General features: G+C 41.8%; 1 protein-coding gene across 1 annotated transcript in view; it reads left to right on the forward strand.

Moving 5' to 3' along the window:
- Positions 1 to 27,050, forward strand: part of igf1ra (insulin-like growth factor 1a receptor) — a 104,387-nt gene that overhangs the window by 19,721 nt on the left and 57,616 nt on the right. Inside the window, exon 2 of the mRNA XM_037683498.1 lies at positions 2,368 to 2,931. Within this exon, the coding sequence (XP_037539426.1) occupies positions 2,368 to 2,931 (564 nt within the window). The remainder of the gene's footprint in view (positions 1 to 2,367; positions 2,932 to 27,050) is intronic.

Raw genomic sequence — 27,050 nt, forward strand, 5'->3', positions numbered from 1 at the left:
TATATATATATATATATATATATATATATATATAATATGTATTTATTAGAGAACATTAAGATAAAATTTACTCTTTTTAAAGGGTGTAAAATCATGGCATCCTACATTAGGTGCTGGACATGTCATCCACAGATTAGTTATGCATTCTGCCAGGCTCATCATCTTGACAAAAAGTATTACATATATGCTTTAAGAAGTTTATTGCAAATAAAACTTTCTCTGGTAAAGCTGTAGTGCTCTCCCAGAGGTAGGCGCATTGATCTGTCAATTTATTAGATTGATAAAAAAAAATATATATATATACTGTATATATCAACCACAGCCTTTCTTATTAAACCTGTTAAAATGCAGCTACTTGTAGACAAAACAGTTTTGTCACACATGAAAATGTATTTACAAAGGAAAATAGTAAATAGGAAAATAGTAAATATACTGAATATATTTACAGTAGTAGTTTTTCAGACAAAAATATCAAAAAAACATTTGCTTAGAGTGCATTTATAATCAGCCTCTAATGACTTTTAGTACAGCTAAAGCCCTATTCGCACGGGATTAGTTTTACCTAGGGACCACATGTAATAAATAAATTACTCCCCAACGCCTGCTTTTTATGTGGCGCTTTCGCATAGGATAACCAAAGCCTGAGATTTAGCTGAAATTTACAGACATTTTCCAGATATGATGTTAATCAGCTGCAAGTCGCATTAAGCTCAGATGGACAGCTGTCACCAGCCACGTGCGTCCGCTGACCCGCCAGTTGAAATGGACTTGCGACCTGTCCAGGGTATCCCCTGCTACCAGAAAATGAAGAAGCGGGTAAATATAATGGATGGATAGATGGATGGATCAGATGATCACCGGCTGGGCATGTCTCCACACCTGCCGTCATCTGCAGTGAAGGAAGTAGCAGCATCTACCAAAGCCCAAGCGAGCAGCACGTTCGTTTAAAATAGCCTTGTTCTATACTTTTACAAATTATTTTGCTTAGAAAACTAAAACAAAAACCGCCTCATTACGTATCGGATCCCGCCCATTCCTGTCCAAATCACAGAGATGCCTATTCACATTGGATTAGTATTATCACAGGACCTCAGAGTTCAGCAATTTGCGGGGGAATTTTTACTTTACAAATTACTGAGCTGTGCGATTTGCACGGGATTAACAACACAGACAATCTCCGTAATTATTACAAGTAGCATGTGGTCCCTAGGTAAAACTAATCCCGTGCGAATAGGGCCTAAGACTGATCTGCATGGAGCCCCAGGGCTAGTTCACTAACACAGGCAGCCACTATTCTTTTAAAATCTAGTATTTTTTAAATGTTTATTATAATATGTTTTATTTATGGTCATAAACAAACAAGTTGGTTTCCTAAACTGACCGTTGGATTCCCAGATTGTCATGAACACTGACCATTAAAACCAAGGGCGTCACAAGCATCCGTAATGTGGGGGGGACACAATGAATGTATGTAGGTGTGTGTGTGTGCGCGCGCACATATGTGTGCACACGTTAAAAAAAGGTGTACACTAGTGAACAAAAAGCAACATTTCACCTAGATTTCCTTTAATTCCACACATTTAAAACATGTTTCTCACCAAGTTTGTGTAAATTCAACTGTGGGTTTTAAAGACATTTTAACTTTAATACAGAGCCTCAGATCTGCACTATTTGTGTTTATAGAGAAATAAAAAACATCACTGGACATTTTTTACTTGTGTTCAACACTCATGTAAATGATGTTTCTCATGACACATGAGGACAATAAGGTGTGGGTTTTTAAAGACACTTCAACTTTAATGCACCTGAACACACAGCGTCTCTTACACCTGCAGCGTCTGACAGCGTCACAGTTACTGCTAAGCTAAGATGCTACAGACGTAGCTCCTCTCAAGCATCCTCCTAACATGAATATATATTTATGATCAACCCACTGGTCAACAACTGCCCACACTAAGCTGCTAAACTGGCGAGCGAGTAACTCAGGTACCTCCACCTCCTCCACCTGTGCGCGTTTTCTGCCGAGGCAAGAGGCAGGAAGGGACAGTGGAGAGTTGGAGGTAACCAGGAAAACCTGGAGTGGAGTTTTAGTGTCGTGAGTATTCTATTAATCAAGTGAAATGGATTCGTTCACGAAGAAAGAGAAACTGCACCGCCTGAACTCATGTTTTATAGTAAAAGTGGGGGGGGGGTCCAAATGAATGTTTTTTTTAATGTGGGGGGGACTTGTCCCCTTCACATATAATGGTTGTGACACCTATGATTAAAACCCATAACTGGTCAACCTCTACATTCTATCAATGTTTGGTCTAAACGTATATTGATTTTGAAAGAAGCCCTAATGTGCCATCATTTTGTCTCTTGCAGTTTGCAGCCCGAGCATTGACATCCGAAATGACATCAGTGAATTAAAACGGCTCGAGAACTGCACGGTGGTGGAAGGCTACCTACAGATCCTCTTAATCAACAAGAAAACGAGCAACATCAACCAGGAGGTCCTCCGCTCCCTCAGCTTCCCAAAGCTGACCGTCATCACCGACTACCTCTTCTTGTTTCGCGTCTCGGGCCTGGACACCCTTAGCATTCTCTTCCCCAACCTGAGTGTCATACGTGGGCAAAATCTTTTCTACGACTATGCCTTGGTGATCTATGAGATGACCAGCCTGAAGGACATAGGCCTGTACAACCTGAGGAACATCACCCGTGGAGCCGTGCGGATTGAAAAGAACCCAGAGCTCTGCTACCTGGACTCTGTGGACTGGTCTCTGATTATGGACGCTGAGGTAAATAATGTTTTGAATGGAAACAAGAAGGCAAAGGAGTGTGACAATGTCTGCCCGGGCATCATGGAGGATAACCCTCTCTGTCAGAGGACGTCGATCAATGACAATAACGACTACCGCTGCTGGACATCAAAACAGTGCCAGAAAGGTAACGAGAATTCTCTTCTGTCTAAACCTCAAACCCTGACTCAAGGTCAAATGTTGGGTTTGTAACATAACGTTTGACCATTACTTTGGAAAACAAGTACAGTAAATATGGACGTTACATTGATTTAAAATCCTGGTTTAGTCTTACAAACATTATGAAATAGTTACCAGAGAGCAAATTCCTCGAACACATGTTGTCTTGTTGTTTTTTAACCTTAATTTCCGTCAGGCTGCGGGATTGCCCATGGGCCGGTTCAAACCTTTCCTCTCTGTTTATCACAGAGACCTTGTCTTTAGACCGGCCTATTTGTGGAGTGAAAGATGGCCACAGTACACAGCACCGGGTATTAGAGAGACATGCAAAGTTGAGGTTAAAGGAGCTCTGCCAAGGAATGAGGTAGTCTAGCAGTCTGGACCCTGTCGGCTAAATATTTGCCAGGGGGACATTTTGCAACTCAAGATAAAAAGGGTGTGAATTGAAAACTCTGGAGGACGGTCGTCCTTGTTTAACTTTGGCCGAGTTAAGGATTGTGAACTTTGTTTTGGATCTGCATTACTCTGACCCCTTTGTGGTGGGTTTTTTCTCTGCCCTTTCACCCAATACGTACGACTTTTTTATTGTTTCTGTTTTGTTGAGCTCGTTAGCAGATGTGTGACATGTTGGTGACATTGTAAGGTTTGGCAGTGAACCTTATTTGGAGTCAAAACAGTCCGATTGTACCATAACTCCCAGATAAAGAGGCATTTTGTGGTGAAAACACTGAAGTAAGATTATGCTCTGTTGAGTCTTCTTTGTTCTCTCATCTATGTGAAATAATTGTGGGAACTTCGTCCCAGTTATCCCTTTTCCTTTTTAATTTTTTTTTCTTAAGCTTTGTGCAGATCTCATGGTTATTTCAGATTCACAAATAAACTCAGTCTTTCATGGGAACCTGCAGAACAAATAGTGGAAATCAAGCCTGCGTCTTTTTCCCTTGTGACCGTATTTTACTTTGTAGAAAAGCTATGGTGTTTATTGTTTGTCTGTGTTTGTCCTCGGCCGCAGTAATCCGCTGGAGTTTCCTGTATCAGCTGCTTGATTTACAAACAATAAGGGGTAAAAATGACGGGAAATATTGGAACGCCTTTGGGGGGGGGGAAAGAGAATTTGACCAAAAAAATATGTGTTTTTGTGTGTTTCTGAAAAAGCAACATTGTAAGAAGAACTTAGGAAGAGAACCTTTCAGTCCTGTGTGTACTTCTTGCGGTGTGGTGATGTTTTCTGTGGTGAAACGCTCTGTTGTCACACAGCAGATGAGAGCGGGAGGATTGTTTAGATCAGTTTGCCTCTCTCGGAGGCCCAGGTCGAGGTCAGGTAAACACATTCATCTGGAGGGCCTTGAGGTCTCAAAAAGGCAGATAAAGGTTTCAAAAACTACAAGTTGTTTAAAAAGTATCAGAGGTGGGTGTGGGGGAAAGAGCGCTAAAGACAGAATGAAGCTGAAGCAGGCTGTCTTAATGTGTCCAATTTTCCACCTGTCTTTTATTTAAGGCTTGATGTGTCCTTCTTTAGAGTCCTCCTCTCCTCACGCTACCCCCTTTTGCATAATTGCCTTGTTTTTCCTCCAGTACAGATGTTCCTTCAAGGGCATGCAGTGGTTTTCTAGTCAATACAGCCTGGTCTCCTCTTTAATTACACTACATGAGGAGGAGTGCTGTCTGCAAGCTAACTACTTTAGCCTCTGGGCCTTTTTTCCTTCCACATTTTTGTCCAGTCTTCAGATGTTAGTCCCCACAACAGGTTAGGTTGTGTAACATCAGTCCTCTCAGAGGATATTGCTATAAAGATGAAGCAGGGCAGGAATTTCCCCGTTTAATGCTGCACTTGTGACTGAATGGAAGCAAGTGGGAGACAGAGATTGGAGCAGAGGCAGGCAGTGATGTGGAGAGAGGCCTATACTGAGACACAGGAGGACGGGCACTGTGGGGAAATGTCAGACAAATGTCAAACGTACAGGCTCAGCAGCAGGCTCTTGGTGAAGGGAAGAGCTCTGAAACATCTCTCCCCTTGTTTTTCTTCCCCTGTGGTTCCCTCGTACAACCCCACGTTGTTGCTCTCCTCACTTTGTACATTTTGTATGTTCATTTTCTTTCGCACTGGCACGCTCCGCTTCACTTAGCCTCATCTCTGATTGTCCTTGTCAGTTGTTCTGCTGGTGTTTCCTGCTCCATTTTCACCTCGCTCTTTCCTGCAGGGCTTATCAAGGGCTGTTAACGGCCTCTGCTGTCAGATATCTCCACTATTTACTCGTCGGAGACATTCTCCGTCTGAAGCGAGCGCCTTGTTTGACCAGGCCCCTGGATCCTTTAGCATTATTCGCTGGACTGAAAGGTGTCTGGCTTGGCTCAAACAGCCTCCTCTGGTCTGAGTTTTCCACAGATGGCTCATCTTCTGCTGATGGACACGGGCCAAAACCAGATTGACAAAAGCCTGATACAATTAGTCAGATGAGCAGAAAGCTCGCTGCCGTACAAATGCCCCCATCTCTGGCCATGTCAGTCTCTAAATCTCCACAGGGAGGCACACATTCTTTTAGGTGCACGTTCTCACAGAACTCACGTTTCTTCACGTTTCTTCTTGAGGTGATCAAATATTAACTTATGGTGTGCTGAGCCTCTGGACTCTGCTGCCTCTGTCTGATTCACAGGAAGACGACGTCTGTCGAAGGCATTTATTAAGTCCAGGTTTAGGTGGGTTTTTTTAAATAGACAAATCAAAAATAAAACTGCAGCTGCTTTTCAAAACAATTAAAAGTCGGAGAAATGAAAGAGAACACAGGTGACTGGGTTGAACTGGTTGAATGAGTTGACTGGTTTGCATTTTAGAGCTCAAACGATGACGAGAAGCAGTTGGATAAAAGTTTTAACATAAAAGAAACTGATACCGTAATCTGAACTCAGACTGAACTCTGAGGAAGATCAGCAGCACGAAACCAGTCTGGAGCCATGGCACTTAGCTCTCCACCAAACTGGGCGACTTTAATTATTTTTCTTAGTCATACTGGTTTTAAATGGATCATGCTTTCCTTCATCTTTAATCTTCAAGGAGAGCTTCTTTAATTTAACATGAAATGACACACACTTTAACGCTTCTTCTTAACTCAACAATAAAATAACTTGTTCACATTTCAGACTAGTTTCATACAAGTTTTCAGTTTGACCTGCTGCATTTTACTGAACCTGTGTGAAACACGGTGTACTAAAAATACCCAACAGGCTAGCTTGGCTTTTAGATTGTCTCTTGAACAGGTGACATTTTAACCTAAACCATTCTGATTATTTGTTATCCAAACTGCTGAGAAGTTATCACATCCTGACACATTTATTGTCAAAGATTTAAACATTTTTAGTCATTCCACAGCCTGACATTTAGATATAATTTAGAAGGAAAAAACCCCCAAACCAAATCTTTGAGTATATAAATCTTTAGATACATACAAGGATATCTGTATTATTGCAGGAGATAAATATCGCGGCACAGTCAGTTTGTATTTTAAGACATTTCAGCCTCGTGCTCATCTCAAACGGCCTTTATGTCTTTAAAACAGAATCAAAGTTGGTTACATGAAGCATGTGGTTATCTCTGTTTAGCACTAAACAACACAAGAATGAGCGCTTCTTTTAATCTGCTGTTGCATCTCTTTTCGGGCAATGTAGAAAAAGCCGTGTGTTTTTATAAATCTCTTATTGGCTTCTTAAAAAAAACACTTTTCTTCTTTGCGTGAGGAGAACCTGCAACTACAGACTAAGATCAATAATAAAGATTTACCAGGTTGCTGTTTTTTTTTCTGTTTTGTTGCTCCATTAGTTCATAAGCTGTGAAAAAAAAAACTATAAATAAAAAAACTAATAAAAATAAGAGAGCCTGGAGTGTGCTGATATTTATTATTAATTATTTCATGTGTTGTATTGCACATGATAAAGACCCGGCAGTCCAGTTGGTGCGTTCTGTTAATGATTTGTGAACTGTTTCATGTTGAAATAGGTCAAAACATCGAGGTTTGCTCCTATAAATGATTATTAAGAAGCTTAAAATGTATCTCATGATTAATGCGTGGAAAAGTTCAAAACATGGTAACGAGTTGAAACTATATTTTTTTCATTTCAAGTTTCGCTTTGCTCGGCCTCCTAAACCCCAATGCCATTTCCTTTAATAAAAAAAAGTACATTTTAAAAGATTACAAGAAAATATAACTTTTTTTTTCTTCTCTCCCAAATTGATTTCTGACAGTTATTGTATATTAAACATCCTGTTCTTGAGATATATTCAATAAGAAACAAGTTGCAGAGAAATAATGTTCACTTTGTACTTGCTGAACACTGGATTGAAATTTACATACAAAGCATGCGTGCTATGTTGGATAACATGTCTCGGCCCCTTTAAGCATATAAGGCATAAATTCCTGCTGGCTTACTCATTGCACGTGTGAGGGGATAAAGAGGGGGAAATGCGGCGCGCAGGCTGTGTATGTGCACGGCCATACAGAGAGCGTTTGTGTCTTATTTTGCCATTAGGAGTTAAACGGATTGATGTGTGGTCCGCTCATTGTTTGTCTGGGGTTGTTGTTGTGCTCCGGGTGGGCCGGGTTCACAGATAGAAGGAAGCTTTTAAATATTTAATGGACTTTCTGGAGCTTATCAAAGTCCTGTGGTTGCAGGGACAGGAAACAGAAAAGAGCTCAGATTCCAGACTTGATGCTACGGTGCTTTCCTGGGGGCACATTCAGCGCCATGACTCAGTGCCCACACATCCACTGTTCCTAGTTCCTACTGGGAACAAACTGCTTTGCCTGAGCTTTGATCTGTTTTTCCAAAACCAAAGCAGTGTTCGCGTTGATCAAACTCTTTCCCCTCCTGCGCTGAGTCATCTACCAGACAAAAACAGCCGAACGATCACAGCCACGTTTTATCCTCCTGCTTCCTGGATCATCACAGCTTTGTGGGAAAACAGGAGCTGGACCCAAACTTCATTAGTACCAAGACTATCTATGTAGGAGGCATGAACTCTGAAGAATTTATAGAGCACACAAGGCTCAGGCGTCTTGTTCCGTTAACCTAACCCTGCGTTCTTTACATTTATTATATGAGCTATACACAACTTAGAATGAGGCTTGCTTCATGCTTATCAAATGCACTTTTTTGCCTAAAGCTGGTTCTGAGGCAATACACAACAAATAACTTGTTCTGCATTGCATCAAGGGTAAAAAAAACAAAAAAAAAAACACATTTCATGATGCTCAAACATTTTACTGTTGCGAAACTCAGAACTGGCTCTGAAAGACCCAGTAGAATCAGTCAAAACATCATGTTTAACAAATGAAAAACTGCATTTTTCTAGGTATAAATAAAACACGTCTCTCAACTCAACAATTTTAAACAGTGAATTGAAGCAAACCTAGAAAATAAAAGTTTTATATTCTCATCTTCAATGCTTATTTTGTTTCTTATTAAATTAATGTATATACTATCATATGTTTGAGAGTTTAGTCTTTTACAGATGTCCAAACAAAAAGCTGATGTTTTAAGATTTAGATATCCATGAACTTGTTCTCACATGCTGATGTGTCTTCAAAACAGGGATTTAATGGCAAAACAGAGAAACATTTTCCATTCTCTTATGTGAGAATTTTATCTTTTATTCATTGTGTTTTATACACAATCAGAGAAGAAGTGTGCTGATGCCCATTTTTAAGAACAAGGGTGATGTACAGAGTTGTAGCAACTACAGGGGAATTAAGGTGATGAGCCACTTGATGAAGATCTGGGAGAGAGTTGTGGAAGAAAAACTTAAACGAGAGGTGACTATTTGTGAGCAGCATTATGGTTTAATGCCAAGAAAGAGAACCACTGATGCCATCTTTGCTTTGAGAATGCTGATGGAGAAGTACAGAGGGGGTCAAAAAGAACTCCGTTGTGTCTATATGGCTTTAGAAAAACGTATGACAGGGTGCCGAGGGAGGAGGTGTGGTATGAGGAAATCTGGAGTGGCAGAGAAGTATGTTAGACTGGTACAAGACATGTATGAGGACAGCAGGACAGTGGTGAGATGTGCTGTAGGAGTGACAGATAGTGTCAAAGTGGAGGTAGGAGTGCATCAAGGATCGGCTTTGAGCCCCTTCTTGTTTGCTCTGGTGATGGACCGACTAACAGATGAGGTCAGGCAGGAATCATCGTGGACTATGATGTTTGCAGATGACATTGTGATTTGTGGTGAGAACAGGGAACAGTATGCACTTGAAAGAAGAGGAATGACAGTCAACCGTAGAAAGACAGAGTACGTGTGTGAATGAGAGGGAGGCAGGTGGAACAGTGAGGCTACAAGGAGCAGAGGTCACAAAGGTGCAGGACTTCAAGTACTTGGGGTCAACTGTCCAGAAAAATGAGGAGTGTAGTAAATAGGTGAAAAGGAGAGTCCAGGCAGGATGGAGTGGATGGAGAAAAGTTTCAGGAGTGATTTGTGACAAAATGGTGTCAGCAAAGGTCAAAGGAAAAGTTTACAAGACAGTGGTGAGACCAGCTCTTTTGTATGGTCTGGAGACAGAGACATGGACAAAAAGACAGGAGAAAGAACTGGAAGTAGCAGAAATGAAGATGTTGAGTTTCTCCTCAGGAGTGACGAGGATGGATAAGATTAGGAATGAGATCATCAGAGGTACAGCACAGGTTGAACAACTGGGAGATAAAGTTAGAGAGGCCAGACTGAGATGGTTTGGACATGTCCAGAGAAGGGACAGTGGGTATACTGGTAGAAGGATGTTAGAAATGCAGCTGACAGGAAAAAGACAAAGAGGAGATATATGGATGCAGTTAGAGAGGAAAAGCTGAAAGAAGATTTATACACAATCAGTTTGCCTCTTCTGTCATAGTACACTTATCCTTTTTTCCTTTCTTCTTCAAACTCTCGTCTGGCCTTTGACTGACCGTTACGCACTCCATCTCTTCATCGGGGGATTTCTTGGCAGCTGATTTTCACAAGTTCACCTAAAACAGAAACCTTCTTCACTGAGTACCCAGAATCTCCTAAAATATGGGGGAAACACAAGTTTGGTTACAAGCCCTTTTTCTGCTCACTTAGTTTTATTGGTCGCCTTTGGACTTTCTCAGAGGCCTGGAGTGGAATTCTTTACGCCTCACATTTTAATGTGTTGTGAGTTCCTTGCAAATGCCGAATTGTAAAATGTGACATTTGCCTCACTGCTTAAGCAGTGTTTGGTGAAAAGCCACAGACATGTGTTGACTGCCGATGCTAGCTTTTTGATGTCAGTAGCGGCGTCTTTCTTGGAGGAAATTAAACTTGTGAGCTTGCAACGTTTCTCCAAATTATGACGGCATACAGAGTGTTATTGTCCATGTATGAACAGCAGACCTTATTGTCCATTGATGGTCGGCTGTGCGAGTTTATCCGACTCATGTCCTCTGTGGCCCACAAAGGTCTTCTCTCAAAGCTCTGACAGATTAACTTTTTTTTTTTTTTGAGGTTTCACTCTTGTGGACTTGATTGACCAAAATAGGATGTGTGTGTCTTGCTGCCAGCCTCCAAAGAGCCCGTCTGACACACATGAACACACACACTCAGATGCAGGCTTTTTCCTTAGCTTGACAAGTTTTCCCCAACTTGTTCTTGTGAGTCCACTGTGCCTGCGTGAATGTATGGATGCCTGCGGGAGCTCTGTGTCTGCCTCTGTCTGTGTTTGAGCCACCCAGAGCCTCTGGTGATAGGCTGCCTGCTGCCTTCTGGCTGCGCGGAGCGGAAGTTGTGACTCATCCTTTTACTCTCACCGCTCATTCATAAATCTGCATGAATACTACAACTTCTGCGCAGCGCAACCCCCTTCCTCCCTCAGCCCACTTCCACCCCGTTATTCTCCTCAGTTCCTGCTTTGGACGGAGGAGGAGAGCCGAATGCTATCATGCAGGAATGAGAAAGAAGCGGCTGGCCTTGGCACCTAAAGCATCCCTCTTCCTGCCCTGAATGTTTCCAGCTCTGTCTCTGCACAACCCAGGCCAGAGCAGCCATTTACTCACAGCTTGGCTGCTTTGGCAGAGACTCCCAGGAGATAATGTGCCATGCCTGCAAGTAAGCTCTGAGAGCATGGGTTAATTCCACCAGGGGAAAAAAAACGCTGAAGAAATCTCCTGCTGACAAATCTCTTCTGCAGAAGCGAGGATGTACGCTGGCGTTCTGCAGAGAGAGGAGAGGACCCTGCTCTGCCAGGATAGTTTGCCAGGTTCACCGAGGTCACAGAAACACTGCTCCTCTTTTTCTCCCAGTTATGTGTGTGGTAAAGGGCATCTGAGCGACTCCCTCTACATATCCCTTCACGCATGACTGAAATGTGTGCGCCTTTTAAAAAACAATCCACTTACCGAGGCCGTGCGCAGTTGCACGTTTATTTTGCTTTCAAGTGATTTTAAGGTGACATTTGAGTAGAGCTAAATCTTAATTCAAAATAAAAATAAAAATCACAAAACAACTAGTAGAATCATTTGCACTTTTTGTATCCTGGAGGTGTTTACCTAAGGATGAATCACAGTGTTAACGGTTGTGTTTGTGCATGTTTTGTGCGTGCCCTGTCCATAAAAGACGAGCAGGCCTCGACGCACCAGTGGTGTTGTGCTGCCTGTTCTTCTGCACAGTGATGAGATGAAAGGGCATCATAAAATTACAAAGGAAACCTCATGAATTACACATCTAAATGAAATGCCTCTGACAGCCACACACTTCCCTTCGAATACCTGCTTTTGCTTACCCTTTATGCTATGAAGCTTCGCATTAAATTGGCTCCGAGCAACAATGTTCAGATCATGACAGCTCTTTACAAGTTGTCTTTCATGTTACTTTGAGTGTCAACAGCTTGTAAAATAGACAAACTTGCTCATTGACAGAATAAGAGCTTTTAAAAAAAAAAAAAAAACGAGTAAAAAGAACTATTCATATTTATTCTCTTTCAGCAGTGGTGGGCACGCCAGTCCGCTAACAGCTAATGGAAGAACTAATTTTTAATTAGAGGATTAACGTTTTCGTTAGCGTTGGAAACTGTTAGCAGAATTAAATTAGGTTTTGCCAACTATAAGTCCTCTAACAAAATTCACAAGCTTGTTCCTGTCTGCTGTGGGCGCGTCACAATGTTCAATCATGAATGGACGAAGGTTTAATGTTGAGACTGAAAACGTTCGATGATTTGATTCACTGTTCAGTGTTTTAAATCTGCTTTCTATCAATAAATAATAAATTGACCTCGTCTTTGTGAGGTCCATCCCTTTCCTCTGCTTCTCTTGTTTGAGTGGGCTCTCGGTGGGCAGGGCTGCTGTCAGCACGCAGCCTAACAGGCACAGGTGGTTGGGTCTACGCTGCCTTCTCCTGCCCTCGTTGGCACAGTTCTCTTGGCAGACGAGCAGCTCCTTGGCTGCTCGCCTCAATGGGCTCCTCCAACTCTGTAATAACCAGTTGGTGCTTTGTTAACGTCGGGGTGGCCCGAGATGAATTATGGCTCTTCACTTTGAAATATGGCCCTTCCTGTAGAGCAATCCAACAGGGTGTGAAGTGCCGATCAGAATTCGGTGCATGTCTTCTTCCCTCCAGCCTTGGACATAAATACAGTTTCATTCATGACATCTGTCATAGTGACAACATGTCTCCGGGTCAATGCCAGGTCCAACGTTACTGGCTGCAAAGACGCAAAGAGAAAAGCGGGCGAACAGTATGAAGAAAAGCGGTACAGCTGTAGTGCACCGTGAAGCCGTCAGACAGCAGCTTGTTACTGTGTCAGATAAATATAGAGGTCTCGGGAGCTCCCTGATGGAGCTCTGTCTCCACTCGCCGCTCATGGGGAGGGGAAGGCTGCGTCGCCTGGGAGCAGCTTCTGTCCTCAATTATCCTTGCTAAATTGGCTTTAGATTTGAAACGCATTAAAGATTTTGGCATCTCTGAAGTGGCAGATGGGGTAAAGGTAAGATGACCGGACAGTTTTGTTCCTGTTGTTCCATTACCCTACTGGGCTGCCCGCTTGACCACATAGTGCTGACTTTTAATAAGATCAGCAGAGAGATTTGTTATTTTTGGCAAGGGCTGAGTCTAGACAAGGGATAATGATAATTTATTCTAATGTACTTTTTTTTTTCATTAGTGTTGTAAGGACCACTAACATTTACTGAATGGTCGTCAAATATTGTAAAGAGATAATGTGTTTATTGTATGAAGGGGTGATGGATTCACTGATACATGAGCTCAGGAGCTGTTGCAGCACTGTTTAGTCTTTGTGGGGACTGTTAGGGTGCCTTCACACCAGCCCTGTTTAGTCCACTTTAATCGAACTCTAGTCCGTTTGCCTAGAAAGTCTGGTTCGTTTGGGGAGGTGTGAATGTGCAATCGAACTCTGATATGGACCAAAAAATCGAACTCTGGTCCGCCTAAAAACCTAGATCTCAGTTCAGTTGGCTCGATTGACTCAGTGCAGTGTGAATGCGAACCACGCCAGCTGAAAATGTAAACAAATGTTCTGAATATTGGTCCCCAATAGAACCGAGTCTACCGGAATATTAGGTGTGAAAACAACTTTAAAGGGATAGTTCAGTCAACTTTGAAGTAACTTTGAAGTTTGCCAAGAGTTGCATAAACATCTGACTGACTACCGGTAGTTGTGCTGATCAAGCAAAAATGATACATTCAGCAGCGTTTCAGCACTGTCTATGCTCCACACACGAACATGTTCAAAGTAACACGAATGGTCCTTGGTTACAAAAAGCCATGAGAAGCTAAACATATGGGATCACACAAGAGCATGTAATTTTTGCTAACGTAGCGCCCTTTCCCTCATTTGTCTAGCCATTAGCCTAGTCTGCCTAAAGACTTTTATCCTTGTCTCCATCTCTTTGCTCTGCGATGTTAAGACTGTTGGGATATTAACTATTGATAACTAAACTGTTGATAACTAGCTGACAGAACATCACCTTAAAAATGACCAGACTTGACGTTAAGTGCTGTTCAGAGACCAGCTTGCTTAATGGCTTACTGCCCATTCATGTGTTTTAGTGTGTGTGTTTGGTACTTTTCACCCTCCTGGTTTTGGACTGGCTCTGTTGATCAAGCAAAACACAAAAACAAGGGTAGCTTGATGCGGGTCGGAAGAGGAGGTGCATTAGCCCTCCTTTTATCTGTTCCATCCTCTTGTGTCTGCTGAGAGTGCATTTGTTGATAAGCATCCATAAAGTCTTTGAAGTCTCAGTCTTGACTCGCCCACCTACGATCCAACGCCAAAATCTCTCCTCACCCGCCCACCTATCGCCTTTGGGGCACCAGTTACAGAAAACAGGACTTGTTTGCACTTGAGCGTGGATTGGGAGTCGCCTCCGTCTGACGCACACGGCAGGCGCTGGCCTTCAGCCTGCTTGTAAACAGTTTTCTTTTGTCATATGTAATTTTATTACTCTTACTCTGTCATATACACGCTTTACTGACTTGCCTTGTCTTTTCTTCTGTCGTGCATCTCCTTTTTTATACCATCACTTGTTGATAGGTTTTTGAACTCACCAGTCCAGCGCTTTGATACAAACAAAACGCTGGATCAACTCGGTAGCGACTCTTTATTTTGCCCCGTGTGTACAGTCATTAGGAGACTTCCAGACCAGACATGCACTTGCTTGTAAGAGGCTTGTTTTTACATTCCACCTACCTCGGTGGATAATATATGGTATTATCTTGCAGCTCTGTTTTGTTTCCTGCTCCCTTCTTCCTCCACCTGCATGTGCGGTAATGACACTGATGCTCCTGCTTAGAATCCCCCACACCACTTCGAACTTTGTTCTACTTTTACTTTCGCTTGCTGTTTTTTTGTTGTTGTGCTCCTATAGCTGCCCTCCACATGTACATCCAAACTACCATGCAAAATGTTTAATTCAATTCAGTTCAGTTTATTTATAAAGCACCAAGTCACAGCAGAAGTCATCTCAGGGCACTGAACAGAAACATCCAAATATAAATGTCAGTTAATAACACTATTTATCTGAGGAGCAGACTGCTTTGAGTTTAACTCTATCACAGAACTCTCATCTTGAGCAAACACGTAGGTGACAGTGGAAAGGAAAAACTCCCTCATGAGGAAGAAACCTCCAGCAGAACCAGGCTCAGGACAAGCTGCCATCTGCTTCGACCGGCTGGGTTTGAGAGGAACAGGAAGGAGGAACAGATACACAATGGCAGGTCCAGAATTACATGTTAAAATAGAAATAATATCAAATGAAAACTATTCAATTTTAACAATTAATTTTAAGAAATATGGTCAATTTGTTCTCCAGTAGTCTAAGTCTATAGCAGCATAACAAGGCAACCCTAACTATAGGATTTATCAAAAAGTAAAGTCTTAAGCCCAGTCTTAAAACAGGACAATGTGTCAGCCTTACAAACAGAAACTGGAAATTGGTTCCAGCCTAATAACTGAAAGATCTTTCTCCCATTCTGCTCTTGGAAACTCTAGGAACCGTAAGTAAGCCTTCAGTCTGAGAGTGAAGTGCTCTGTTAGGAAAATATGGAACAATAAGATCTCAAATATAAGATGGAGCTAAGTTGTTGAGGGATTTGTACTTTTGTTTACCCGGTTATTAAACAAAGCGTTGTGGCGTTCTCATTAAAATCTTATGCAAATATCAACAAAACTACAGATAAAAGATTTTTTTGTAGTTCTTGTGGATTTGTTCCTTCTGTTCAGTTCAGATTATGTTTTTCTGCACGTTGTGGTAATTTATGCTTTGTTGGTTGGACAGTGTTGTTGTTGCCTGCCCCCCATAAAAGGCAGGTGATAATGTAAATGCAATGTGGCAGAGTATGGATGTGGGTTTGTGTGTCTGTTGCTAAAATATCATGAACTAAAGGACAAATGTTTATGAAACTGATAAGCTGATTAACTGTTTGAGTCGAGCCCATTCAGTATGGCTGCCACAGCTCTTTATTTTTAGCAAACACCAGCAGTTTTACAGATATTGAACTAAAACATGGTGATTACATGCTCTAATCTCTATCTGGTCATGGGAGATCTTTGTTTCAAATGTTGCCGTTAACTGTTGGAGTCAACACTGTTTTGTTTGTTAGCCAAAAAGTTTCTTTTTAAGAAAAATACAAAATGTGATATGCTCAGGTCGAATAGTTGGGCTTTTAAATAGTTACACTGCCGGCATGTTTTTATTTTATTTTTTTTCTGTTTGAAAGCCAAGAGTATTTTTTTTTTCCTCTATTATGGCTCAACCTTTAGTCAACAGCCATGTTTCATGGGCTGGGATTAACTCAACAAAACACACGCAGCTTAGTGTTCAGAGTAAATGTCAAAAGGTGCATATCAACCTGAAAATGAGTCATGAGCTGACGTGTCACTTACGACCTACGTACACGCCACATAGTGCATGTACTGGTACTTTGTGTGTGTATGTGTGTAACTAGTTCTTTGTTTCTTCCCAACTGTTATTTTTACTCTTCTCATTTATACCTAAGTAATATTTTCCAGATTATTAATGGTCTTTAGCATCCTCTCATACAGAGGGCCTGAGTGATGGAAATGTTTTTCTCTTGACCTGTCCACAGATGTCCATCTGTGTTCACCGTTTGCAGCCCAGATCATTTGTAAGTGCACAAACTGAGCGCTGCGGTCACGCACGCGCCTCAAACAGTCTCACATCCAGGGGGAAAAAAATACGTGGCGTGGATAAGAACAACATGTTTGCTTACCTTTATCCACACCTCCACAATACTTAACTGAATTAGTAAAGGTGATTACAAGCTTATGCATGAGCAGCTTCAACACAGTGGAACCAAGAAGGCAGGACGGACAGAACTGCTGATTCGCAGTCGTTTCCACCTTCCCATCTATATTGAAACCAGAGCAGCGATGAAACTCACTGACTGTAAAGCTATTTAAGCATCTAGTGACAAAGTTTTAAAACATAAGACTTTGCAACCGTAATAGCTCTTTTTGTTATTCTGTTTGTGAAACTGGTCATAGCACTCATCTCTTCTGCTAGCCTGTTCTTGTAACAGAGTGGCAGTGGGCTATTTCAGAACGTTTGAGGACTGCAGACCTCATAAATCCTCAGACAGATCAGTGCACCGATGGCATCCAAAGTGATTGACTAACTTGTTTAAAAAAAATATAGGAAGTGCCGCAGTGCAAACATCATTGCACGCTCGGTTCTTATTTTTTATTCATGAACTTTCATATTAACGCTTGCTTCTTTCTAATGCTGTATGTGCATCAAAGCAATGGAATGAGACAGTATGGGGGTGAAGCGGCTTCCTTTTATCATCTAGGTGTGGAGACGTCTGCGAATTGCAGCATAAGCACTGAAGAGCCCTTGGCTGACCTTGATGCACAGTGAAGAGGGTGCTGGGTTCAGAGAGAGCACTTCTTTCAATCGTTATGAATTATAGTTAACACAATCATCTCTGTCTGATTTGTGTGAGGTCAGCAGCAGGACCCTTCTGTGTGTGTTGCAGGACAGTCACAGGTGTACAAAGTGTTTTGAAAGTTCACATTGTTAGGCACTGAGCTGGCACTAGTGGACAAAATGGAGCTGCTGAGCTCTGTCCTGCGTTGGGGAGCTGCAGTGTTATTAGCATTCAGCGCATCTGGAGGGCTTCCTGTCATAAAAACTACCCAGTTGTGTACCTTTGCCTAGTGAAGATCTGAAGTACCCTATAAAGACTTGAAGCACGGGTGCTCGTTATTTTAAACACTCCTTCAGCGAACTGTCAGATAAACCGAAAGTTTGCAGTAACTAAAAAAAACTTGTCCTTTTGTAGTCGCTGCTACTTGAAGTAAACAATTGTTTTTTTTTTAACTCTTTGAATATTGGTTTAATAATAAGTTCAACGGAAACATTTGACACTTGTTTATTTCCGATATGCCCACAGCACACAAAGCATTCCCTAACCTGCTGTATGTTTTCCTTGGAGTATAACTTGATGTCACAGTGTTTTGTTATTTCCCAGCATGCACGCACATGACCTATCCGGCATGCTTTTTTGGTGCTGCCATGGAGACAGACACCTCTGCGTTCGGCGCACCACTTTGTGCCTGCGGGCGTCAGAAAATGCTACACACAAGCATGTGTTTAAACTCACGGCTCGGCAGCGGTTGACGGAAGCGGCCTCTCGGGGCAGAGCAAAGAGAGGCAGCGCCTCCGTTGCCTCTTTTTAAGTGCAACAACGGAGATGAAGCTCCTGATTTATGGAGTGAGTATGAGCTGGGCGGGGCGTGCCCTGCCAGACAGGCCGGCTACTGGGAGAGGAGGAGGATAGAGGGAAAAAACTATCAAAAGAGGGGGGAAAATGAAGCTGAGACTAAGTGACATAAGGGAGCAGTTCACAAATGTCCTCCCTGCAGTAAGGAAACATCCAAACAGGATAAATTAACTCAACTAATCATTTCCAGAGGAGGTACAAGGAGAGCATAAAAACAACTGAAATGTTTTTAAAACACAAGAATCTAAAAATTTAAATACATTATTTTGTGGGCTGCGTTGATTTTTTTCTACTTTAAAGTGTGCCAATTATATTTGCATATCTTCTTTCTGTATGAATGACAAAGTTCAGAAAAATAAAAACTCCAGGCTCAGGCGCGATGTGTACTTTTATGTGACACTTTCCTTTTTTTCTTTGCTTCCATCCTTTCATTATTATTCCTGTCAAGTGACTGACACACCCATTCCAGGAATTTCTGGTGGTTTTTGTACTGATTTAAAGTTTCTCGTGTAAATACTTAACCTCTACGTGGCCCCAAATTAAGTGTGCTTTACTGCAGGCTGATTGAGGACAGAGGCAACAAGCCACTTTGGCGATGGTTTGAAGGATGGTGTTTTTCTGATAGAGTTCAACAGAGGAGGTCCGGGAAGGCTGTGTGTGTGTGGTGTGTGTGAGGAGGTGGAGTAGTGGGTGGGGGGAGGTGGGACCTAACAAAACAACGGCAACTGCTCTTTGGTGTGTCGCCTGTTCCCTGCCTCTTGGCAGTAAACTTGATCAGCAAAGGAAAATACATGCTCTGCCTTTACAATGCAGGTCTTTGTCTCGGTTCGGCATCGGAACCATCAACTATTTTGGAAATAGTTTCCAGCTTATTAAAACGGTTCCAGACTGTGACTGTTGAACCAGTGAGTTTTCCACTTAACTGCTTGGCATCCTTCCCCATCTTAGGTCTGTTGCGGGCATCTTCAGAGAGTTAAAAAGGCTTTCTGGTTGAAATTTATCCACCGTTGTGGTGTCCAATCATCCTGGTTTCCCTCCCTGCTCTCCTTCCTTGTGCTCCCGCTGACTTTGATTAAATGCGGAGATCATGAGCTTGTTCAAGTGTGGCCTCATACCCTCATCACCCTGTGTCATTGTTCTGACTGAGCTGCTCTCCAGCAGAAATGAATTAGCCTTTTTGTGCCAATGGCCTCTTACAAACGACCATTAACAGTCTGTTAGTTTAGTTTGGACTCCATCTATGTGGAATCACAGACACTATTAAGCAGTGCAGTGATCGCTGAGCCTTTGGACTCGTTGGTAATTTTTGACAGTATCTGACATGTAACTTGCCTGAATTAGGCTGCTTGTTGTTTCCTAAATGGTCTGTGAACTTCGATTGGCATCAAAAGCTTAATTAGATTTTTTTTTATGGAATATTACCTCAATTGTGTTTAATCTAATCTGATTATCTGTTGCTACTATCACTTCTGAATTGATTTCTTGGAGGTAATAGGACCATGGCCTCTGTGTGATTAGATCTAAAGCTTTTCATTGCTCATTTGCGTAGACTTTCCTCTCAGTTAACTACTCTTCTCTTTTCTCTTTCTGCCTGTGACCACTGACTAAATGAACCTAAACCTGCTAATTAGGTTTTGTTAAGTATGCTGCCCCATTAAACAGACAGACGAAGATTGTCTGGCCTGGAATACCTTTAACAGCAATCATCTTGGCAGAGAAATGCAGAAGTTTGATAATACTCACCTGTTTTAGTGGATCACATGTTTCTAATGTACCTTGTATTTTCAAAGACATTTTCTGCACCATTATTCTTCAACTAGTAGTTTATTATGATCTGAAAATGGATCTCATTGTCCCACACACTCTGTTGAAAGACATAATTATTATGGTAGGGTATGGCAGTATTATGGTATGGTAAATGGTAAATGGACTGTATTTATATAGCGCCTTTCTATCTTATGAAGACACTCGAAGCGCTTCACATTACAATCTGTGCCCTCATTTACCCATTCATGCAGCACTCTACTAGATCTATAGTCAGAGCTTTATCACATTCATACACTGATGGGACACACATCGGAGGCAGTGAGGGGTTCAGTGTCTTGCCCAGGGACACTTTGGCATGTGACTGCTGTTGGAATTGACCCCCCAACCCTTGCATTGGAGGACGACTGCTCTATCCACTCTGCCACAGCTGCCCAATGGTATGGTATGGACAGTATTATGGTATGGTCGTCCATCCGTAGGTACATTCATAGGTGAAGTCTTGTCCAGGCTATAACTTCTGATCTGCTCAAGATAATTTAATGAAACTTCATAAACATATGCATCATCATTAGACAGTGTTTCGTGCACTTTTCATCACCTAATTTCTAAGATCAAGGTCAGATCAAAAATCAAGGTCAATGTTCATACAAGGTCTGGCTTGCCTGGACCATTGCTATAGATTATTGTATAATATTTTATCAATGGGCGTATGAAATACTTTTGTTAATTATTTTTTCAATTAAACAAAAGTCATCCATAACCCTTTTTACAGACCCCTTAATAATATTAAAGGTTCTGTAAAAAATGTTATGAACAACTAAGGTCTTACTTATTGTAAAGAGCTCCATGCGCCTCAGTTTGAAGAAACAGACTTTAATTTTGACTGGATCGATGAGCTGACGCTCTGTTCAAGGGGGGGTCCAATACCAAAGAGGATTGATGCTGTTTTAAAATAAATCCAGTAACAATAAAATTCAGAGTGGTTTATGTAAAGGCTTTTAATAAACCTTTACATTACCATAAGTTTTGCATTGCCTGGTTATTTCGGTAAAAAAATTATTGGATTCCTGCAGGAAGTCTGTCAGGCCACACTGGAACCGTCCTTTTCTCCATACTCTACTCATTTCATGGCTGATAAGGTATTACTGGTAACTGTCCATAACTATCTGACAGAATATCACTTCAAAAATGACCTGACTATCCCCTTTGAGTTCAGTTTTATGCTTGTATTTTCCAGTTTGCATTCTTGCTGAATACTGACAATTTGTTTTCTTTTAGATAAGAAACAGATGTAATGTTGAGGAGGAATGGGATGCCATGGACACCAGACAATGGGCAGACTCTGTTAAACGAGTCACTTGTCATCGACTCGGACTTCCTGCGTCTCACATATTGTCACAGTGTTGGTATTATTCCCCTGGTGATGTCACGTCTGCCTCTTGAAATTGTTGCTCCTAATGCCCGGTAGTTGCCTTAGTTAAAGCTTGTGCAAAACACAGACAGTGTTTTTGTAGGACACAGCATGTTGGGTTGGGGGGGAGGGTCTGTCTGACCCTTGCAGGGAGATCTGGAAGAATGCCTATTGTTTCCTCATAACTTGCTTTGTCTGATAAACTCTGACCAACCCCAGAGTTGTCTGAAAGCTGTCAGCACTCCATCAGCATCTTTCACTCCTCAACACTTCCTCGTGAGTCTGGCGTTTCCCTTTCTATTTGTCGTCAAGCTTCTTACCAAAACAGGTGCTGAAGTGGAAGGCAGCCTCTCGTTTTGCGTCCTTGCTCAAAAACGGTGTGGACACTATGCAGTGAATTTTCTCTCACAGCATGATAACGCATGGTGCAACAGGCTAAACAAGGGGGTCTGATTTCCCAATTTAGTACCTCAGCTTGTTCAGGCCTGTACTTTCTCTGAAACCCTCTCTTACTTCTTTGTGTCATATCGTAAAAGTTACAACAAGTCCTTGCACCAGATCGGTAATTGTATAAGGAAAAAAAAGAGCTTGTGTTTGTGAGGTTACTTTAGGCAATCAACAGCAATACAGCCAAAAGTGTGACCGTATCTGATCTGCTGACGTCACAAGTACTTGGCTAAGCCTTAGCAGAATGAGGTGTTTAGCCTTTAAAACCCCAACAAATAAGGTATTTTTAGAAAACTCCACTACTGATTCCACTTAAATGGGTTAGGCAGTGACGACACAGCTATTATATATTTTTTCTACTTGAATAATAGTATTGAGTGTGTAGATGGTACACAGCATGAGTGTGTGCTTTTGTGGTGTCTTTTGCCTTTTTTCTTTTTCCGATGCTTGGACATAAATTGCTTTACATTTGGACCAGTTCCAGTTCATTCCATTAGGCATCATTTGTGTGGGGCTTATGAAACGCTGATAGCTTCTGTGTTTGAGAGCAGTCCAGCTGTGCTGCAGTTGCTTTTGGCTCGTTTGTCTACATTCTCCCCTCACCTCAAAAATAATGAGCTCATGTTCTGCAGACATCACACCTGAATGGCAAAGTCTCTTGCACTCTTCCTATTACTTTAGCCAGCGTAAATAAAACTAGATAGAGGTAAAGTTTGCTGTCCCTGGGCCACATGTCTTCATGCCAACTCCAACTTTAAACGAATAGAGTTAAGATTACATTATGCACAATCTGATGACAAAATCAGTTTCAGCTCAGGTTAGGAAGGGGTTAATGATGAGTATCTTAGCCAGTCAGAGAGCTCACTCACAGCACTAAAGTTCATTTTGTGGTTTTTCTTATATTGTCGCCCACAGCTTGTTTGCTTGGTAGAATAATGCTAGTGTCAATTCATTTGTATAGCACATGAAAACAACAAAAGTTGACCAAAGTGCTTTTCAGTTTAGTCAAATTAAAATGAAAACAGTAAAGATGAACAAGAAAATGCATCTTGTGTCCCTAAGGAAACAAAGTTAACAATAAAACACAACACACAACAACAGGAGAAATCATCTCTTAAGTGGTTCTCAGACTCTGCATGGATCAAACACCAGGGACAAAAGATGAGTCTTGAGCAAAGATTTAAAAGTCTCCAAAGTCTCAACGGTCTTTTAATAATCAGGTAAACTGTTCCACAATTTTGGAGCAGCAGCTGAAAAAAGCCAGATCACCTCTGGACTTCAGTTTGGATCTGGAGACATTTAAGAGAAACTGGTTGGTGGGCCAGAGTGTGCTTACTGGAGTGTAGATGTTAAGATCACATAAATATGACGGGGTCAGACCTTTTAAATCTTTAAAAACAAGCAATAAAATCTTAAAATCAATCCGGAAGTGGACAGGAAGCCAGTTGAGAGAAGCAGGACGAGGGTTATGTATTCATGTTGTGTAGTTGCTGTTGAAAGACGAGCTGCTGCGTTCTGGACGGTTTGTAAAAGATGTAAAAAGATTTATCTCAACCAACAAACGAAGCATTACAATAGTCCAAAAGGGAGGTAATAAAAGTGTGAATCACCTTTTCAAAGTCACTGAAAGGGAGACTTCACCTTTGCCATTGAGTCTTAGTCTGAAGAAACTGGATTTCACAACTGCATTTATCTATTTGTCTAATTTAAAAGCGCTATCAAAAATATTCCCAGATTCCTGACAGCGGAGTGGCTGTATGAATACATCTATTTCATAGCAGGCATTTTGACTCGAAAGAGTAAGAACAACAAGTGCTGCATTCTACTTCTGCAGCTACATACGCTGGTTCTTTTGTAAAAATAAAAAAAAAGTTTACAAGTAGAACCTCTTCTAAGTAGAATGCAATCCTCAGTAATACACCTGAGCTTCCTGTGCTCTGCAGAAAAGACTGTTTGCAGAGAGGTAGGTTTCTTTTAGAAGCATTAGAAAGTCCAAGATCCAGAGTTTGACTTCTTAACTTGCTACGCATATTTATTCATGCCAGTCCCAACTAAACCCATACATCTAACTGATGTCTACAACTAATTCTGGTCTTTTACAAAATTTTCCCCTTTAGACCAGATTTTGACCAATTGCAGCCGAGACATCAGTGAATAATTGTTCAGTTTTTTTTTTTTGAACCCAAACTCAAAGCTCTGCTCTGCTGTTAGTTGTTTTTGAGTCACTTATTTTGCATAATCTTATATATCATTTATCATGTTTCTCATGTTTAAAATTGATGCAAAGTGATTGATAAGTAAAATCATAATATACAGACTTGTCAATCAACAAAGAAGAAGTTGAAAACTATTTGACAACTTTAATCAAAGATGGAGCAAGGCAAATGGCATCTGTATGTGACAGAAAAATAAAAAATAAAGAAAAGGTTGGTTTTTATTACTTAAATCATGTTTTTGCTTGGAAACGTAACAAGCACATTTAGCTGATGATCTCGTCCTTACATGTTTTAGCGTTTTGTTAGTTTCACCACATGGTTTAATTATTAGGCTGGATTAAGTCTATTTGGGGGATTAGGGTCAATTAAGTATCTTTAATTTCCCAAATTTTATTAAATGTTTTGACTGGAATCATGACAGGGGGTCTTTCTGTTGTTTTTTGGGAGTTCAAAGGGTAAGAGGATGAACTTCTTAGAAGTATTTCCCCTGTAACTAAATCAAAGGTACCATTGAGGGAATGGAGCAATAATTATACAGCACTACTGCAAACCACCACTTGCTGCCTACACAGCTCTCATGCATGGTGCACATGCTAATGCTTTAGATGATGAAACAACTCCATGATCTCCCAAGAAGTCTGCATGCAGCAACACCATACACCTGTGGGTGCTTTGACGCAGGTGGTCATTGCCAAGATTTTAACGTCACTACTACAAAGTATATGGTTTATCCTCATGCCTGCAATAAAAGAGTCAGAGGGGCGTGTCCTTAGTGAGCCAAGGAAACAGCCATGGTCCTTTGGGCCTTCCCTCTGACAGCTGCGGCAATCTGAGAACACTGGGCTAGCCTCAGATGGGAAGGGATAGCACAAGGCCAAACACAGTCATGTGTTCATCTGACAAAGTGGGGTTAAGAGCCTACTGCCATGTCCTATTATGTGTTTCATTTGCAAGAATAGGCACCGACTACACAGGGACAAATTGTCCATCAAGAAGCAGCAACCATCTCAGTCACTGTACTCATTTGCAGAATTGCAAAGAATGACCCTGGCCGGCGCTTGTATACGGTTCCATCTTGCCCACAAGGCAGGTCCCCGAGCTATCAAACACAATTTATGCAGTCATTCATCTTGCAGCGCTATCTGGTTAACACTAAAGGAAATGTGGGAGGAGGAAGAAAAGTAGGCACAGTGATGGAGTGGGACTCTATCAAACTGTTACTGAGTGAGCTTAGATGCAGTAACGCAGTACTGCTGAGGCAAAACACGCACACACACACGCACGCACGCACGCACGCACGCACGCATGCACACACACACACACACCACAATGCTGCAGAGGCTTGACATGTATATAACAGGGAAACCATATTCCTATGAATCTTGTTTAACACAAGAAGTAGCACCAGGACCCAAGATGCTAAAATCAAAATAGCACGTATGACATAAATCAAATAAAAAAATAAAAAAAAAACAATGAAAAATAAACACGTGCAAGGAAGATTTCTAGTTCTTGAATTCTTCTAGAATGAACCTGCATATTTTCATCCCTTGTGTTTTCAATGAGAGGGATTTCAAGCCTTTATTGTTGTGGTTTGAGTTTGGCCATTAATGCAGCATATGGGAGGGGCGACTGAAGGTTTGAGAGCTCCCTCCCTCAAGTGGATAGGCATGTGCACGCAAAGCACTCTGGTCTGTCTTTAAACAGACAGACAGCTGGTCAAACAGGCTTAGGAGAGGTGTGGGCTGTCTGGTTTCTGACTTAAGCCCATTAGGCCTTACTGGTCCACAGTCCACAGGGCTTGAAGTGTTTTGATAGTTTTTTTTTTGTTTGTTTTTTTTGTGGAAGGAGAGCTTTGGAGTTCTTTTGGTCAGACACCGGCAATAGATCTTTCAAAGAACCAGGAGAGCATTTCCATTTCCATAATTTGTGCCAAAGAGTTTTAGGTTTTGTGCACGAGTTGTGATTGAGTGTGACAGGGTGGACTCTGAGAATACGCCCACCCTCCATCCTCTCACCCCACAAACTCTTCGGCCATGCTCTTCTGTCCGTGCCGTTGTGTGGTTGTGTCTTGTCGCACGTAGGCTTGAGGAATGTCGAATCGTTCTCCGCTTCCCTCGTGGCGGGTGGCCTCAACGGGAGGAGTCAGCAGAGCGGGTACCAGGAGGTTTAAGGGGCAGCTCAACAATCAATGGAATGTGCTTTATAAATTGTATTTTTCTCTCTTTGAGTCCCAGAGTGAGATTTAATTTTGTGAGCAAACAGCGTAACTTTTTTCCCACGCACATCTCTGCAACATTCTTTCTAGCAGGTTTTATCCCACTGAAAAGACGAAACCGTCAGCTCTGAATCTGGATGTCATTTATTAGAGCATATAATACTGGAGCAGCCCTGACTCTCTTTGTTTCTCAGCTGTGGACATTGTGTTCCCTAAAGGTTTAGGGAACAGAAGAGAATATATACTTTATACAAGAGTCTTATTTTAATCCCAGAAACCTGTTTTTACAGTCTGACATAGCACTTATGTAACTGATGGATTGATTTACATTTATTGCAGCCTCCTTTGCCATCTGCATCACTTTTCTTTAAACACAAGCCAACAACTGCTGGTCAACCAGACAGTGCTATTTTATTTGAACACTGGCCTTACTGTGGGCATCGAGAGCGCCTCAGAGTTATTTGAGAGCAGGCATATAATTATACCATTAGGCTGACAGTGAATGCTCGTGAACTGCCGACATTTTATTTTTTGCTTGCTCTAATCGAAGCTGATCCTAGTTTCTGTTTTTAGGGACCTGTGAATGGCTCTGACATCCAGATTGTGCGCTCCTACCCCTTTATGTCTTTTCTTGCATAAAGCCAACTCATGCAGGCGCCCTGTCAAAGCACACTTACGTTGACGTCACACATGGAGCTTGTGGTCTGACGTCGGTGTGCAAACTTGAGCCATATCAGAAAGGCCAAGGAGGCCACAGCCAGTGTGGCTGCCTGGCAGCACAGTCCTCAATGACTCC

This window comes from Nematolebias whitei, chromosome 10 (assembly GCF_014905685.2).
Source record: "Nematolebias whitei isolate Nwh7 chromosome 10, NemWhi1, whole genome shotgun sequence".
Lineage (NCBI taxonomy): Eukaryota > Metazoa > Chordata > Actinopteri > Cyprinodontiformes > Rivulidae > Nematolebias > Nematolebias whitei.